The sequence below is a fragment of the Eurytemora carolleeae genome, unplaced genomic scaffold, assembly GCF_000591075.1.
Source record: "Eurytemora carolleeae unplaced genomic scaffold, Eaff_2.0 scaffold1109, whole genome shotgun sequence".
Classification (NCBI taxonomy): Eukaryota; Metazoa; Arthropoda; class Copepoda; order Calanoida; family Temoridae; genus Eurytemora; species Eurytemora carolleeae.
Genome location: NW_019397027.1, coordinates 1 through 18,901, shown reverse-complemented (window position 1 = coordinate 18,901; position 18,901 = coordinate 1). Strand labels below are relative to the sequence as shown.

Sequence of the window (18,901 nt, the reverse complement as noted above, 5' to 3'; positions counted from 1 at the left end):
CCCCCCCCCCCCCATCTCAGGGGGGCACACTTTCTGAGACAAAGAAAGAAGAAAATGAAAAAATGAAAAGAAGAAAACGAAAAAAGAAAATTGGCCAAATTTGTTTCCAACATTATGTGTAAAGGATTATTTTCTCTTCAAATTAAAGATAATTTGAGTTTTTTCGGAAATAAAATATTTAGGAATTTTATTTCTATCCATGTCTTATGAATATATTGGGTTCAAATATTTTTTTTTGTATTTTGAGAAGATTATCCTTTTCCCTTCATTTACATATTAGATTGATGATTCTAATAAACTATCGTACAGCAAAAAGTAATATGGAGACAAATTGAAATAATATATAAAATATGGCCAGGTTTAGGAGAAGCTGTTTGTACTCATCCTCATAGCTTCCAGGGGAGTTTTTTCGAATTTTAGTTTTGGGAAAAATAAAGATTTTCATGCTTTTCTAGATCTTTACAGGCATTTAAATCCTTTACTTTCACTGTATTAACAAAAAGTAGTAGAAGTAAAACTTTTATAAATAGTTTAACTTAAATCTCTACATTTTACACCTTCAATTTATTTTTGTCTTGATGCAAATAACTTCTCAGTAGAACTTAAGGCAAAGAAAACATAATGCAAAATATCTATCATAATAAACTATAAATTATAGTTATATATTATATATATATATTATTCATTATTATAGTCTATAATACGTCTGATGAGTTAAAAATCTAGTTTTTTAGTCTTCAGTCATTAATTTTGACCCTTCTTGAGTTTTTTAGGTAAAAAAAATGTTTGCAATTTCTAGCTACGGGTCTCAACTACCAAAGGAGGGGGAGGGGGCAAAATATTTGAAAAAATCACTTCTTTCTTAGAAGAGAAGGATGGCCATCCAGGGTCCGAATTTAATGAATTTGAGCCGCGTCTTAAATCGCCAAAAACCGGTTTTAATTGAGCGACGGTTAAAATCTTGAAACATTGAATACAATTTTAAGTGAAACCAACCATATTTAAGAAGGGTTTCCAACGTAATAAATTATTCTCTTACGCGTAATTACGTGCAGTTACGCGTAATAATTTTCATTTCGTTTAATTTCGCAGAATTACGCGTAATTGGGGAAATATTCATTTCGCGAAATTACGGCGTAATTTCGCATAATTTCTATAACGTAATTTCGCGAAATTTCGTAATGATTACGCATAATAAGCGAAACTATAATTACGCGTAATTACGGCCTAATTTCGCGTAATTTCTACGAGGTAATTGCGCGAAATTTTGTATTAATTGCGCGTAATTAGCAAAACTTCAATTTCTACAAAGTAATTTTGCGAAATTTTGCAATAATTACGTCTATGANGGTAATTACCCTCAGGATTCTAGGGGGGGTATATAACCCCCCTATTTTACGCCACTGATATTACGACCTACTTTCTCAAGTTTACCTTCCTTGTTTGAAAAAAATCGTCAAAATATTTTTGACATGGTTGTAACGGGCATACCCTTACACATACTGTCCCGCTATGATTAATTCTGAGAATTAATATGTACTTTATTTATTACGGAATTGTTTCGTATTACGTAATTTCGCGTAATTACGCCTTAATTACGCGAAACTAGTCTTTCTTTCGTAAACGTAATAAATGCATAATTACGACTGGAAACCCTTTATAATTTGAGCCGCGGCTTAAATTTAAGCCGCCGCTCAAATTCTTTAAATTCGGCCTCAGATTGCCTAAATTTGTTCTTCCTATTCCACAGTTTTATGTGTCTTCAGATACAAAGTATTATTTACCTTGAAAGATAAAAATGCTTACATCTATTTATTAATCCTGATTCCTGGGATGATTCAAATTTACCAGAAACCTACATAATTTTTTTTAGAATTTTAAAGGGACTGTAAGCGAAATTTAAAGGGACAATTCCCTATTCAGACCGGTACCCTTAAACGTCTTGTCTGATCTATTGTATGAATTAGACTTTAATGTTAATAATTTTCATAACTGATTATTTTCAATTATAGTTTCTGTAACCTTTCTCCGGTTTCTGTACAAAAGTGTCTTGTGCAATTCTACTGCAGAAAACATATAGGAATTATCAGAATTTAACGTACAATTCTAAACCTAGAAAATCAACAATATCTTCCTCATTTTAAAATCAGATAAAGGTTTTGAATCGGGCATTACCATCTTTGCATGGGAGGTCATTTGAGGTCATTTTAAGAAAAAAAATTTATACTGTAAAAACAAAGGGGAAAAATCGTGAAATAGTATATTCTTAGAAAACATTCGTAACAATTCAAGTTTTGACTCATTTTAAAGTTTTTCCATGATAAATTCACCTTGGAATTTAAACAAACAAAATTATCTTTTTCTTAGTATTATTTGTTTAGTAAAATATTCAAATGTTTAAATGTTACCCGAAGTTTTGCTGACGTAGAGGGAGAAGATTATTGTTATCTTTCAATGATTAGTGTTCATTTGAAGTAACTATCTGAGGAGAAGAATACTCATATTCAACATTTTTTATGTTTAATTTTATACTTGCAAAACTGTTGAAAACTGAAGTTTATTTCAACTATTGCTAAATACTTGTTTTTCATTAATTTTTAGCAAAGCGTTTGCATCTTGATTCAATACACAGTGTTATCCATTTTGAATGAGTCTCTACAGACGACCTGGAAGTATCAAGATATTATTATAATAAATTTAAATTAAGTCTTCTGCCTTGAATCTGGTCATATGCCTTACTATAGCTGAAGATCCCGGCGTTGCCCGTGGAATTAAATAATGAAAAATTTGAAGAAAAAAAATATTGAATTTTGAAAAATAAAAATTTTAGCCTTTTATTTAGCCTATGTTATTGTTACCCCAGGGTGGCGATTTGGTCCAGCCGTTTGGCCGGCTATGGGATAAACGAATGTTTTTTTAATATATAGATTTAATAATTTGGCAAGGAAAGAAAGAAGTTTAAAGCTGCAGGGAATCATGAATATAAAGAAATAGAAAGTTTAAATGTCGTCTTATTCTTTGTTGATTACCCTGTTTGGAACTAAATTTATTTTAACAATACCCTGATTTTTAGCTGTAAAAGCTAGATTTTACGCTTTTTGTAAATTGCGGGAAACTAAAATAAAATGAAATCTTGTAGCTGTTTGAAAAATCCACCAAAATGGATAATGGGATTAAAACTTTCATATTCAAGTAAAAATAAAAATGAATAGAGTGTAAGAATTAAATACTTTTGAAACTAAAAACGAAGATATTTTTCAACATTGCTGATCAGATAAAGCATAATAAATCATAATAAAGTCTTTTATATTCAACATGTTAAGTGATAACCAGCAAACAATTGAATATGAAGACGACTTTATAGCAATACTTAATCGTATTTAATGTTGAAACAAAGCAAATAGTTACTGGACACTGTTTTAATCACTAGTTTAGTCAAATGGGTCTGTTTAAACTGCACAATTGCTGTGTCTCATGCTCATATGACTTTTCAAAGTTATAACTTGAATCTAAAAGTCGTCTTTATAAGTCACAGTTTTCTGGTTATTACTGTATCTACTTTTAAAAATCATACAGGGTGTCCCAAAAAACATGTGAATTCAGTGACGAATTCGATATCGTCTTTTTAAATAATTCCTTGATTTAGTATAGTGATACCAACTGAGATAGCTGTAATCTGTAAGAATCTCGTCTGCTATGTTCACTTTTTGTTTGTTTATGTACGTTTTGACTGCATACGATTGTACTTAGTAAAATAAGAAAATTGCAGTGTACAAACAGAGTAAACTTATCCGTCTTCAGTGTTTATCTTGCAGAGACATTATAGACACATCTTTACAGTCTTTTACCCTTTTCATAAAATAAACTCTAGCAGACATAATAATACTATGGCTTTTGAAATTAGGTATTACAATGCCAATTCATAGCAAAGACGATATACAATTCGTCAATGAATTCCCATGTTTTTTGGGACACCCTGTACAATAAAAATGAATAATGTGCATTGCTTTAAAAAAAAGTTTATAAACACTAATATTCCACTCAAAACTTAAGCATCCGAAAAAAATAACTTAACGCTAAAATTTTTAGAAAATGAAGCAAGTGACGTGGGTTTCTGTTCTTCTACTTTTCTGTGTTCAAGGTTTTTTAACCGCAGAGGCCGGGGAAGATTGGGTCTCCTTAATTATTGGTGGCCTTGGAGGAGGGTAAGTTCAAGTTTAATAACAAAGATCCAGACAGATATGAAAATAATGCATCAAAAGTCAACACCGGGTCGACTTATTTGTGTGGCAATCAGTGCTTGTGGATCCGAATTCGTTGGATCCGCGAGATTTTATCTTTCTGGATCCGGATCCGCAAAATATATACGGATCCGGATCCAAAAGGCAAAATATCAACTAAAAACTGCTCTCATAACCTAAATCTAAACTGTTGATCTTTTTGTATATTTTGTAATTATAATGCGATTGGTTCTATCTTTTGTTAAACAGGAGAATTTTGAAAAAGTTTTTCAACGTTTTAAAAACAGGCCAAAAACTTACAGTGTGGAATCCCATATATTGGTCTGAAAACCACTAATTCTTTGTTTTTGTTTTTGAGATTTAATCTTAATATTTAAAAAGTTCTAAAGTTTTTCTATAATTTAAAATTTAAATTTTTTATCAAGTTTTCGGTAGTTTGAATAAAGCATTATTGTCAAGATAAAGAAGAAAATTACTCCTCAGAAATAATTTTTTTCTAAAACACAGAGATGTGAATAGAGGAGTTATGTAAAGTTTTACTTCCTCTCTATTATATTTCTCTACTCTTTGTTCAAAAGAAACTGAGTTTTTTGCCACCAACTCAAATTTTAAATTCCTATATCATTGCAACCTGATGGTGTAAAACTTTTGATCAAAATTCTATAATATCGGGTTGCAAATATAAAAAAAAATAGAGTATCTGGCAAAATATCATTTTCTTTCCAGAATAGGCAATGAGTTAATTACTGCTGAGAGTGTCTGCAATGGGAACGAAGCAACCCCTAACATCCCTCCAGCAGAATTTGGATACATTTTCGGTTGGTCTGCAGCACTCTTCTCTAGTAACATGGAGAAGGTAAGAAAATCTGAAAATGGGTACAAAAATCTGAAAATAGGCCAATAATAAAAAAATTTGAAAGTGCTCTTCAGGCCACTTACGTGGATTTAACTGTTCTGTCAATATTTCAGAAAGCTGTGACTTTTGATCACAAATTGTTTAACCTTTTTTCTCTTTTGTCGGTATATACTTTTTGAATGAAAAAGTATAAAATAAACAAATCCGTAAGTTTGAAGATTGTTAAAACAGGTTTTATTTCAAATAAAAGAAACCGAATGCTTCACATGGTGCACATGGTCCATGGTGCACTGAGATGTACACAGACAACTGTGAAAGTTATTAATCAAATTTTTAGAGAGTCTTACTTTAAGGTGTCGCAACACCTTGACACCTTGATTTTTTGTAGCCCTAGGCATAAACATTTTAAAAATGCAACATGTTTTTTCATAGTTTATAGTTTAAAAGAAGTGATTGGAAAAATACTGATTAATTTTTGCGTGAGAGTGTGCACATCTTAGTTTAAAGTGAGGGAGCGAGGAAACAAATCTGTTTAGGGAGAAATCATGCTTTGTGGTGGAAAGGACACAATTGAATCTAAGAAATGTTACAACTTACCTGTAGGTTAGTATCTACATATCTACATGACTAAACTTACCTGTAGGTTAGTATCTACATATCTACAGACTAAACTTACCTGCAGGTTAGTATCTACATATCTACATGACTAAACTTACCTGTAGGTTAGTATCTACCTATCTACATGACTAAAACTGAATATTATAGCAGAGATTTTGTAATTCTTAGATAACTGCAGCGTACTTCAAAATCAATCCTTTTGAGTTTGGATTATAAGGTTTTCTTATGTACATTCTTAACAAAAAAGTCATGTTTACGATCGTCAGGAAAGTTTCATACTTTGTGGGCAACCTTGCACAAATAGAGCAACTATATTCAATAGAGCTAAACTTGATCTGTACACATTCAAAATGCATCTTGTTGCATGCCATGCAATAAAAAAAACGTGTTGATACAGGGGCGGATACAGGATTTAAGTGAGGGGGGTGCTAGATTTATTTCGGAACACATTCAGGAACCAAAAACGCGGCACAGGCGAAAATTATTATTGTTATTGAGGCCATTTAAAAAAAAGTTTGTTCAAACATTTCTAAAACTGAATTAATTGTTTTTCCGTAAAGAAACCCGATGCACAATTCACCTGCAGTATTAAAACAGTAAAACAAAATGGCCGTTTTACACTTTGTTTTCGAGCTAATATCACTACTAATACATTCTCTTTGGCAATACACATGTATTTGCAGGATCCAGTAGCTGGAAAAGAGATGTTTGTGAGCTGGAGAGAGAACGAATAAACGCCAACATGTTTTCCACTTCCGATGGAAAAGTTAGTACTTAGTTTATTTTTTTGACAGAAAGCAATATTCGGTCTTAAGAAGTCTGGAAGCGTAATTTAAAGTGACCCTCCATGCAAAGAGTACGAAACCTTATTTTTATAAAAACTATGGAAGATAATGTCGTTTTTCTGCGAATTTCTTCTTTGTTTCTAAGCGAGAAAGCGCAAATTACTTTTTCAGAGAAACCACAAATGAAAATCTTTTAAAGGAGTCGTTGTAAACAAGGGCGTATACAGAAGTAAATGTAGGGGGGGCAAGGTTTGCGCGAAGCGCAAAAAAATTTTTTGCCCCCCCCTAGGAGCTCCTAGGGGGGGCAAAATTCGAACTGTAAATTCATAACACTTGGCTTCTTGGATATCAGGCATAAGTATAAGATACTTAAAAGGCACACATACAGTCCAAATAATTACCTTCTAAGCATTGTTTCTAAAAAATCGACATTTTATTATACTTTTATAGGTATATTTAGTATTTAAACTAGAGATAGTAAAAGACATTTTTGAAAATAAAAACTTAACTTAAACTTAAATTCTATGAGATGAAAAGAAGTACAAAGGTCCAGAAAATAATTATGACTTGTAAAAGTTTCTGTTGTGAAAAAAAGTAGGAGTACAATTGCTGCAATCTANCCCCCGCTCTCACAAAATTATACATTGCTCAGAATTATCTAAGCTTATTCTTTTAACCCTAAATTTAAAATATATAATTTAAAGTATTATTTACGGCCGTGAGGACCTTTTTATTAAAAAATTGTAATTTTTTTACTTTTTAACCAACTCTTTTCTATAAAACTTTTGTCTTTGATGTAATTGTTCGTTACTAAGAACAGAACGGGGGATGGAAACGTTCTTAATTAAGAACAGAACAAGAGGGATGCAACCATTCTTCAACTAAGAACGCCAAGAACGGAACGGAATGGGAAGACCGTTCTTCTACTCAGAACGGAACAGAACAGGACGGAACGGAACGAGAACGGAACAATAAAAAAAAGAGGAACGAGAACGGAACGATTTAGCTGAAGGCCCTCGTTCTAGAACGGAACGGAACAATTTCAAAAATGTCGGAACGTGCCCAGCCCTATGTATGCGTAATTTTCAGTGACCACCTCCATGCAAAGATTGCAGTTCCATTTTCACTATGGAATACCCTTGAAACCTTACTCTGAGCGAATGTTGGCAAAAACTCATTATATATATATAATGACTTAGTTTGTATAGCTTTTTCGGTTTGTTTATTAAGATCAGTAGGGAAAATGTTGTCTCAAAGCCAAAAAACTAAAAATCTAAAGTCTAGACTAAAAATCCTCAAATGACGTCACTGAATTTTCAAAAGTCAGGAACTCCTTTGGGCCTCTGCCTTGGGTTATATTGTGAACAAAAAAACCCCGAATCTTGAAAAGACAACATTTAGTACCCAATCTATTATTATTAATTAATCTATGAACTAACCTTAATAACCTTAATAAACAAACAACCTTGGTCCCGAAGCAAAATAATGATTTTATTTGAATTATCAGATTGTTATCTCTGGAGGATATTCTAGTAAAGCTGGCTGGTTGAAAGATGTTCAAATGCTACAGAGCTATGATCCAGATTGCACCTCAGTAAGCATTAAAAATAAAAATAAAACAAAATTAAAAATTATAAACATATTTTTAAAGATCTCTTATAATGCAATTATAAAGGATTTTAATTTTAATAATTTACTTTATCATGTTTTACAATACTATAAAATATTTATATGATATCAGATGAAAATATTTGGCGACTTCTATATTTCTTGTTCTTCATTTTTTTCTTGTTTGTACATCTTTCAATCATATTTCAGCTAATTTTGAAAGAATTTTTTTTTATATCCTTGTAGTATGCCACTCTACAAGAAAGAACTATTTTTAGAGGATCTTGCTTTTTTTCTGAACTCTCTTGAATTGAACTAGCTAAGAGGATCTTGCTTTCTTTTTTTTCTGAACTCTGTATTGAATTTTTTTACTCATGGTTACATCTGACTAATCAAAACACACAATTCCTGATACTTTCTTGGGGGGAGGGGGTTGAGAGCAAGCATCTCACCCCTTCCCCTCCCCGGGCAGGGGGGAACATCTTCCAAGCCCCCATCTCTAATATCAAGAGTTTTCCTTTCCAATTTTTCCTGTTCAATTTTCTTTTTTCTTCTTGCTTCTTGTTTCTTGTTTGGAATTTTATTTATTATTTTGCTTCCTTCCAGAACTGCTGCCAGTGGGATAATATTGGAACTATTGATGGGAAAGGAGTTTACTCACATTGTGCTCTTCAGTATGACGAGGATCATTTTGTCTTCATGGGTAGGAAATTTTAATTCTTTTATTTTATTTAAATAGGATTTTAGATGTTAGGTCCTTTCCAAAGTGGCACCTTACCAAGGGTATTTTCCCAAGTGGCAATGTCCTAAACGTGCAATTTAAAAAGCAGCAACTTCCAAAGTCTGTTCTAGCCGCAATGCTCAGGCCTCTAGCATGTTCTAGTCGCAGCACTCAGCCCTCTAGCATATTCTAGCTGCAGCACTTGGAAAGGGCCTTTTGGAAATACATGGGATAGTAAGTTCAGTATGATATTTCAGGTGGCAATACATGAAATAGTAAAGGTCAATATGATATTTCAGGTGGCAATACATGGGATAGTAATGGTCAATATGATATTGCTGATGTTCAAATTTTCAACTATAAAACTGGACAATGGACAAAAGGAAAGGTGAATCACTGAAAAGTTATTAAATTGGAGATAAGAACTTTTGCATTATTAATTCTCTAGATATCTTTAATTTTGTAGTCCAAAAAATTAAGTAAATTCCTTTTAAATACCCTTAAAGGTTCAAGCAAATATTTTTGTTGTCTGCCAATAGAATTGCAATAATATGAAATAATTGCAATGCTAGTTTATGGCTGGCACTGTTAACAATTTTTAAAATATCTTCTGTTAAGACCGTTAATAATATAGATATTGTAAACAACCAGTAATTTTTTAAATAGCAGAAAATGCCATTAACAAAAAAAACTTTTTGTTTTTAACTAAAACCAAGAAGCTACCTGATTTATAAGTAATTTACAGTTTTAACTAATTATTTATGAATGGCATGAAAAAGGTCAGAATGTGCCCAGTTCTATATGTGAACTCCTATTTTTAAGGACATTCCAATTCCCAGACAAGGGCATGGGTGCATCAAAACAACTCATAATGGAAGGTATTTAATCAAGCATTGCCTTATTTCACCAACCTATAAGAATATAAATCTTAAAAACTTTAACTTCACTGGACTAGTAAGAATGCTCATGCTCTCATTCAGACTGGTGCAACAATGAATCATAGTCTCAGAAAAATTTGAACCAATTGAAAGGAGGCATGGTGTTTCTCCATACATAAATATTTTTTTCCACTGATCACTTTCTTAAACTGTATTTCACTTAACCCGCAGGTTTTACAAAGAAATATTTATGAGGGCCAAAGAAACTTTTAAAATTGACACACTTTTATTTTTAAAAAAATACAAAAAATGTATAGGTGAAAGTGACATTAAAACTTAAACCCCTGAAGGATTCATTGATAAACAACCCGAGGGTATTGCCCAAAGGTTTATCATTGAATCTTTCATTCATTGAATTTTTATTGATGAAATTTTTCTAAGAATAAATGACATCTTGAAATTAAAAAAAAAGGGATGGAATAATGATTGCTGGAGGGTTCTGCAATGGAAACCCCAACCATCCTGACTGCTATCAACTACGCCTTGACTCAACCATGTTCTATGATTTTGAATCAGGTAAATTTCAACAAATTTTCAAGAAGATCTAAAAAGATTATTTTTTATGCTGGTGCTCTGCAAACTTAACAATTATTCACAATTTTGATTTTAAGAATAATACATACAGTCCTTGTGCTCCTTAACAATTATTTCTTTTGTTAAAAAGTTTTCTTAAATCTTCAATTTCCAACCAAAAAAAATGTTTTATTTTTGTTTTCTCCTTAAAAGCTAAATGTAATAAGTGAAAAGAAAGATTATTATTGCACTGTTTAGTGTATGTATCTTATAAAACAACAATTGCTCTGTTTTTGATTTGGCTAAAATGCTTTCAAAAACTCTAAAATTGTGGCGTTGGTTCTTATTTTTACTTAAATTACACCATATTTGTTGTTAAGTAAAAAAAATTATAATTAAACATGTTTTCCTTTATTTATTATGACTACTTTTATCAGACGAATGGACCGAACTATCTCCTTTGAACAATGCTAGAGACGGACTTGTCCTCAACAATGTCGAGGGAACTATCATGGCCATTGGTGGTCAGTACAGGGGAGCACCAGTTGAGATCATTGAAAAATGGAACGGAGATAGGTACAAGCTTAAAATTTAAAAAATTGGAGAAAATAAATGATTTAAGAAAAAAAAATTTGATTTTGGGTAAAAAGTAACAAAAAAAGAGGAAAACACTTGTTAATTAATTGCTGTCTAATTTTTCATTCACCCCCCCCCCCTCCTTCAGGCCTCGGCCCTCCTCCATCCTTCAAATCTTGAAATAATTTCTTGAAAATATATACCCCTGACATATTTTATATTTCAGCTGGGAGGAATCTATCTCTCTGAAGGACAAGGTTTCCAGCTTTGCTAATGTGCAAGTTAAGAAGACTGATTACAAGTGTTAAATCTGTTCAATAAATTAATCAATCAATTAATAAATCGTTCAACCAATTAATAAATTAATATTACGCATTACAAATTTTACTTTATAATTGCTAATTCATAAAATTTTACGGTTTTATGGCAAGAAATGTATCTATAAAAAAATTTATAAATATTGTATGGTTGGTTACATTATGTTTAGTATGATTAATAAAATAACAAGCTTTAAAATTGTCATAGAAGGGAGCATTAATTCTGTAATATGTACAGTTGTCTCAAAAAATCTCATCCATTGAGGGTAACCCTGTAAATCAAGTAAAATTAATTTCATTTCCTAATACAATGATGTTCAGGATTACCTGTCCCAGCAGACCAATGGCCTGCAAGGAAGGCATTACAACATTCAAAGATACAACAATATAGCGCTATAAGACTGAATTTATCAAAGATACAACAATATAGCAGACTAAATTAATCAAAGATACAACACTATAGCGCTGTAAGACTGAATTAATCAAAGATACAACAATATAGCTCTATAAGAGTGAATTAATCAAAGATACAACAATATAGGGCTTTAAGACTAAATTAATCAAAGATACAACACTACAGCGCTGTAAGACTGAATTAATCAAAGATACAACAATATAGCGCTATAAGACTGAATTAATCAAAGAAACAACAATATAGGGCTATAAGACTGAATTTATCAAAGATACAACAATATAGGGCTATAAGACTGAATTAATCAAAGATACAACAATATAGCGCTATAAGACTGAATTTATCAAAAATACAACAATATAGTGCCATAAGACTGAATTTATCAAAGATACAACAATATAGCGCTGTAAGAGTGAATTAATAAAAAATGCAAATTCTGTCCAATTCTGCAGCTTGGATTTTTATAAATAAAAATGACATGAAATTTTAACATGATATTGATTTAAATTTTACATTGTACGTATGTTTGTATAAATATCTATTTTAATACAAAGTAGCTTGATAACCCAGCTAATGTCTGGAAACTATGCTTTTTTAAAGTCAGCCATGCTCCACTTAATATTCTTTAACTAAGTTGCAAGAATTTTTCCAATAAATTATGGAGGCAAATCGGTAAAGAGAGGTTCCGGAGTTAAGATAAATAGGACATCCCAAAATACAAACAGAGATTACAACTTATAATATAAAGAAAAAATCTATTAAAAGTCGGGGTTTAAACACAAAACAGTCAAGTAAATATGAAATTAATATAATATAACTAATTCAAAAGATTGATTCACTAAAAATAAATTGGAATTTGCGTAAACGCCAGATTTCGAATAAGAAACTGTTTACTTGCATCAAGCTTTTAATTTGTTTAATCCACGTTGAGTTTTGTAACCATAATGGAGTAATCAATCTTTATTTCCTATTTAGCTGTTTGATCATCAGAGTTTATAATTTGAAATATGCAGGTTTTCAAATAACATTAGAAAATTTGATAATAAGGCGAGTAATCAGTTATATTAATCTTTTTTTTTAATATATAGTTTTTGCCTAAAACTCAAATGTTCTCATTCCTTTATATTTGCAATCTGTTGGTATAAACAATTTATATCTTAAATTTTAGATTTTTTCATCTAACAGAATTCATAGTTTTAAATATTTAGGTTTGTGACAAATTGGGTGGCAAAAAGATGGGTATTAAGAATCAGATCTGAGTTCCAAACCGTGTGCAATTTCAAACCTACACTGCAGTGACTGTTCAGTAAGAACATCCCCTGACGGTGGATTCTCATTTGAACTACTGCCGTTTGAACTATGGTACGTTTGAACTATTGTTCGTTTGAACTATTGTTCGTTTGAACTATTGTTCGTTTGAACTATTGTTCATTTGAACTACTGACATGACGTCATATCCTGTAGTTTAAATCAACGCATTTCTTGCTCATTTGAACTATTTTTCTACCCCAATTCATTTTACTCGTTTGAACTATTGTTCATTTAAACTACTCACGTGGTCCCACGTGCAGTAGTTGAAATGAACAATAGTTCAAATGAACAATAGTTCAAACGGCAGTAGTCCAAATGAGATAGCACCTTTCCTGACCAGCTAAGTCAGGTTAAGTCTATTAGGTCAGATCTGAGCTTAAAACTTTAGAATGGTTTATATATCGAGAATCGAGATTAATGCTTGATCCTCTCTTTTTCATATTATCGAGTCTAACCTAATCTTGTACTTGTATCCTGAAAAGTGTATAAAATTTAACCAATTAATCTGAGTCGCGAATAAGAAGCCGATAAATTCAAAATTTTGCGCGCCATTTAAGATATACAGAAACGGAGGGACTCTCTAATTTTAAAAAACCGGTTTTTGATTTTTTCTCTACCATATCCAAGAAAGAACGGTTTAGGAAGAAAATCAAGAGTGTGTCCATTGGAATTTGTAAGGATATCTCATTCTGAAGTTTTCAGCTCTGGTTTTACAATCTGATTACTTCTTCCAAAGTGATTCAACAATTCTACAATTTTAAAAAAATTATTGGATGTTTTAAATTAGCTGTCCAGTACAAAAATTTTTTAGTTAAATGGCTTTACACAATCCCATATGCATGAGGTAAACCATACCAAGGAGATTAGAAGGAGGGGCTGATAGGGTTTCTGTACACTTTGCTGTGACGTTATTGGACTGCTGAAGAACTATTTTTAGCGTAAAAACAATAATAAAGATTGTAAACAATAACACAAATAATAAACAGACATCTAGGGGGAAGATAACCTTGAATTTGCTAAAAAATGTCTCTGTAATAAGGTCCTTTTCGTATAAATTAACTAAAATCCTTAACTTTTTTATTCTTTTTTAACAAGATTTAATACTGCTTTCACATTTTACTAAATCATGTTTGTTTACATTAGATGGGCTGCCTTTGTTATTATTGTTACGCAAAAACCATTTCTTCAGCAGTCCAAAAACGTCACAGCAAAGTGTACGCGGAAACCCTATCGCCCCCTCCTTCTATTCAATATCTCCTTGAGGTAAACCCATCCCTTCTGTGAACGCCCATTTCATGATCAAAAATCTTTATTATTTCCCATCACGTTATCTATAAATACAAGACGTTCATATATATATATATACATGGCATTATATGTTGACTATAAAGCCGGCCAAATGGCTGGACCGAATGGGCTGACATTTGTTGTGGACACTCATGGGTGGCCGGGGGATGTTTTAAGCTTTAAAGCTAAACAAATTGGTAATTTAAGAAAAAAATTTAATATTTTTTTTCAAATATTTTTTTCACGGGCAACGCCGAGACCTTCAGCTGATTGGGAATTCTGATCAATTTCGCCCTATCCCCCACCTTTGAATGCAGCCGGTTTCAGAATAGAGGCTTGTCTTGTATAGATTCTAGAATTTTCGTGAACAGACTTTTCAGGGTTAAACAACCTACTTCTCTGTGATTGGTCGGATTCTCCTAGCTCACGTCTGATTGGTTTCTTTGTGTCATGTGACAAAACAAATTGAAGTTGCATACAAACCGTGGGTTCGATAGCAATAAATAAAAAAACATAAAATCAAACTAATTACTGAAATAAAGATCATTGAAGAAATTAAAACGTTTTTAAATTTTTAAATTTTTCTTTGTTTAATATTTAGTTTGTTTTCCAAGTGTACCGCGGTATGGGGCCCGACATCAGCTGTTTGCGAAGCTGCCGACATTTCCAGTTTTCTATTACGTCGAATCCACAACACATCCTTCACTGAAAATTCACAATCTAACAAATTTCCACGTTATTAAGAACTTGAGCAGAAATATTCGATTTTTTGAACGATCTTATCGATCCGTTGGTTCGATTCAACCCTTTTCTGACGGTTGTCAGTTTTGTTCTCTAAAGTGTTAAACATATTAAAATCAAATTAAAATTCAAAACCAGTCTTCATAAATCTTCTCACTCTTCTTCACAGTCTTTCTAGGTAATTAATATACAATTATTAGACTATAATTTATAGTTTATGTACTTATATGGTTTTATTAGTTAATTAAAGGTATCTCATTTAAATTGATAAAGAAACTCGATTAATGTTCTAAATTAAAGTATAAATCGGCTATTTATCTAAACTCTAGGTGAAAATTTCTTCAGGTCTGTGTAAATTCCTAGAGAACGCAGCGCTCGGCTTCCTAGTCTGTCTTCCAAAAATCGTATACTAGGACAGACCCAAAATATTTTTTCCGAAAAGTTTTGGTCATGTGGCCGCAGCGCTCGGCCCCCTAGCATGTCCTAGCCGGTTATTTCCTAGAGTAATTTTTGGACCCCCGCGGCCCTTCCTCTCCTATCAATTTTGTACATGGATCTTAATTGTAAGACATGTGGCCGCAGCGCTCGGCCCCCTAGCCTGTCCTAGCCGCAGCGCTAGGCCCAGAAAGTGTCTTAACTTAACCCGTGGCCACAGCGCTCGGCCTAGAAAGTGTCTTAACCTAACCCAACCCTAAATAAATACTAATTCAACTGAATATAGTGGTCATGTGCAAAATTGATAGGAGGGGGAGGGGTCCAAAAATCGTTCTCTGGGACAGACCCGTCCGAGCCGCACCGCTCGGCCCTGAAATTGGCATAGCCTTGCCTAGCCTTAAAAATGTTTCAAAATATGTATTAATTTTTTTGTAAAGTAGTGGTGATGTACAAAATTGATTGGGGGAGGGGGGTGGGGGGTCGGAGTCAAAAAATCGTAAACTATGACGGACCCAGAATGTTTGATTATGTAATATTGATGATACTGCATTTATAAGGATAAAAATAAATACTGTAGTGCTTGACTTAACGTAACAACTGAAATGATTCTTAAGTCATATTTTTAGATCCTTCAGTTATCTCGAGTTCTACCTCCAATTAATAATTTATAGCTAGCCACGTTCACAATGAACACAGTATTCTACACCTACATATTTAGTATGAAGTTATTTACTTCTATTAATACACTGTAGCTAGCTACCTTTATTTTATTATCAACGTTAAATTGTATACCTCCATTATAATTCTTCAACTCTGTTAATGACCTCCATTATGAACTTTGTGTTCTACACCTCCATCATTAATCTATAGTTCTCTGAATTACCTCTGTCATGAACTGTTCTACACCTCCATTATCAATCTATTTTACTGTGAATTACCTCCATTAATTTAATGATGAGCTTTGAGTGCTAAACCTCTACACTCAATCATGTCTCTTAGTAATCTAGTGAGGAGTATACTTTCCTCAATAACCTAGTGAGCTTCATCCATTACGTACTTTGAGTGCTAAACCTCTACACTCAATCATGTCTCTTAGTAATAAAGTGAGGACTGTACTTTCCTCAATAACCTAGTGAGCTTCATCCATTACGAACTTTGAGTGCTAAACCTCTATACACTCAATCATGTCTCTTAGTAATCTAGTGAGGACTATACTTTCCTCAATAACCTAGTGAGCTTCATCCATTACGTACTTTGAATGCTAAACCTCTACACTCAATCATGTCTCTTAGTAATCTAGTGAGGACTGTACTTTCCTCAATAACCTAGTGAGCTTCATCCATTACGAACTTTGAGTGCTAAACCTCCATTATTAATCGAATAATTCTTTTGAGTTATCTCCATTTTGTGATTTGAGTTCTACACCTCCACTATTAATACAAAGTTATTTACCTAGTGAGGTGCCTCCATTATAAACTTTGAGCTGTACACTTCCATAAATAATGAATGTTATTCATCTAATATTAATCTAAAGCTATAACTCCATTTTGAATCTTAATGGTGTACTTAAGGTTTCACTTAACATATTTTTATTATGGCTAGTATCATTCTATAAAAATAATTTGAAGTTCAAGGTCCAAATCAGATAAGAGCTATATTATATCGTGGGCCCTGGAGTAAGCAGAAATGATGTACTGCAGCTAAAATCTTGTTATTATAAATTGCCTCCTTAGAGTTGTTTAGCATCTTATGCGTGTTTTGAGATTTCCAAATTGTGGTCTGCCGTTTGGTACCTTAAGAATTGACTGAGATATTGGGAATTTTGCCTAAAATTCAAAGTATTAAAGGTTGATAACTTATGATACAAAGAATGAGGCTGAATTTTACTAAGTTTTAAAGATTTTAAATGTTTTCTTTACTTCTTTGACAATTATTAACTTTACGAAAACCATAGACAAATTGTAAGTCCAGGGTCCAATGTCAAACGTATTACATGACACCCCAGCCATAAAATTACATCTAACCATGACTGATATATCCATTTTATTATATATCCATAATACCTCCAGTATTAATCTAAAGCTCTACATTTTATCAATATAGAATTTGACCTCCATTATTAATCTAGAGCTCTACCTCCATTATGCCGCTTCCTGTTGTTAATCCTGCCAATGAAGAGTTTGATGAAGGAATTGATGAAATTATTGAAGATCTGGAACCTGCGAGATCTAAGTCTGAGGTAGGGTTTATCCTTTTGTTAATTATAAAGCAAAGAACGAAAGGTCAAAAAGGTCAAAAGCTTTGTTGGGCAAAGACCGTATCGAAGTCAAGAAGTCAACACTACGTTTGAATTCAAGAAGTTAAAGGTCTAAGACGAAGAAATTAGAAAGGGGGAAATTTTAAAATCGGTGTGACAAATTTTTTTTTCCTATTGCCAAAGAAAAGGCAAAAGAAATTACCTTTCCCCTGAAATTCAAAAACTCGCTCGGAACATTCATTTTTAGATCTAAAAAAAATTGAAAGTTCATTTATTTATTTTTTATTTATTATTATGCAACTACAAAGCACGAGATAATAAAAAGGATAAAGCCCAAATTATTATGTAGATAAGGACCCACCTTACCAGAGTAGGTCGTTTTAATTGGTTGAACCATCTTAAGCGAACAAGAATTGTAAATAAATGGGACTGAAAGTTTAAGAAAATTTCAACTCCACGGATAGTCATCATAATTACCAACTCGAGGGATAACTCGAAGTTATTTTCTCACGCGATTTACCCTGGCCAAAAATTCATATTTTCCCTTAAAAAAGTAAAGATAAGTCATCTATATTTATATTTTGCTTGTTTGTATCCAATAAACGCCAAAACAGCTGAACCGATCGGGCCCAATTTTTTTTAACCTCGCGTGACCCCAGGAAATGACTAAGGTTGATCGAATTTTCCAAAATTTGCCTCTTACAAAATTCGATTTTGAAAGTTTGTGAAAATCCACAAATTTTTTTTTATTAAATCCAAAAAATTAATTTGTTGTTTTACAATGTATTCAAAGAGAACATGTTTACAAGTGAAATAGCAGATGGGCGAGCCTTGTCTGTTTGTTTGTATTCAATAAACTTAAAAACGGCTCGACCGATCGGACCCAAATTTTGTGTGGGACCTCACATGACCCAGGGAGTGTGTATGGATGATAGAATTTTAGAAATTTTGCCTTTACCAAATTTAAATTTTTAGAAGTTTGAAAATCCACGAAATATCTTTATGGAATCCGCAAACTTTAGTTTTTTGTTCTACAATGTACTCATTGTTAAAATTGAAATTGAAGATGGGCGCAATAAAAGCCTAGTAAAACAAAATTCGCGAGGTTCCAACATTCCAAACATTTTTGTCGCAAATTTTGACAAAATTTAAAGTCTCATTATAATTGCCTTGATCTAGGGAGATGCCGAGGTTGTCTCTGGTTCCCCTGGAATCCTGAAGGACCCTAATGGTCTCCGTATTTCTGCAGCCAGGGTTGTGAGAAAGGTAAAATTTATTATTCTCA

The 18,901-nt window shown here is 32.5% G+C and overlaps 2 protein-coding genes across 2 annotated transcripts; both read left to right on the top strand.

Annotated features, from left to right (window-relative positions):
- Window positions 1–4,089: 4,089 nt before the first annotated feature.
- Window positions 4,090–11,231, top strand: LOC111711241 (kelch-like protein 31). The gene is made up of 11 exons (XM_023485537.1): window positions 4,090–4,205; window positions 4,968–5,097; window positions 5,634–5,700; window positions 6,399–6,481; window positions 8,008–8,094; window positions 8,715–8,811; window positions 9,129–9,217; window positions 9,652–9,707; window positions 10,180–10,283; window positions 10,718–10,856; window positions 11,083–11,231. Exons 1-11 carry the CDS (start codon window positions 4,093–4,095, stop codon window positions 11,162–11,164), a joined length of 1,047 nt encoding a protein of 348 aa, XP_023341305.1. The 5' UTR covers window positions 4,090–4,092; the 3' UTR covers window positions 11,165–11,231.
- Window positions 11,232–14,827: 3,596 nt separating this feature from the next.
- On the top strand, window positions 14,828–18,882 carry LOC111711235 (programmed cell death protein 4; the record flags this gene model as incomplete). The annotated part of the gene is given in 3 exon segments (XM_023485530.1): window positions 14,828–15,102; window positions 17,488–17,598; window positions 18,796–18,882. Coding segments are annotated over 2 exon segments (183 nt in total), but the record flags the coding sequence as incomplete, so codon positions are not given.
- Window positions 18,883–18,901: the final 19 nt, after the last annotated feature.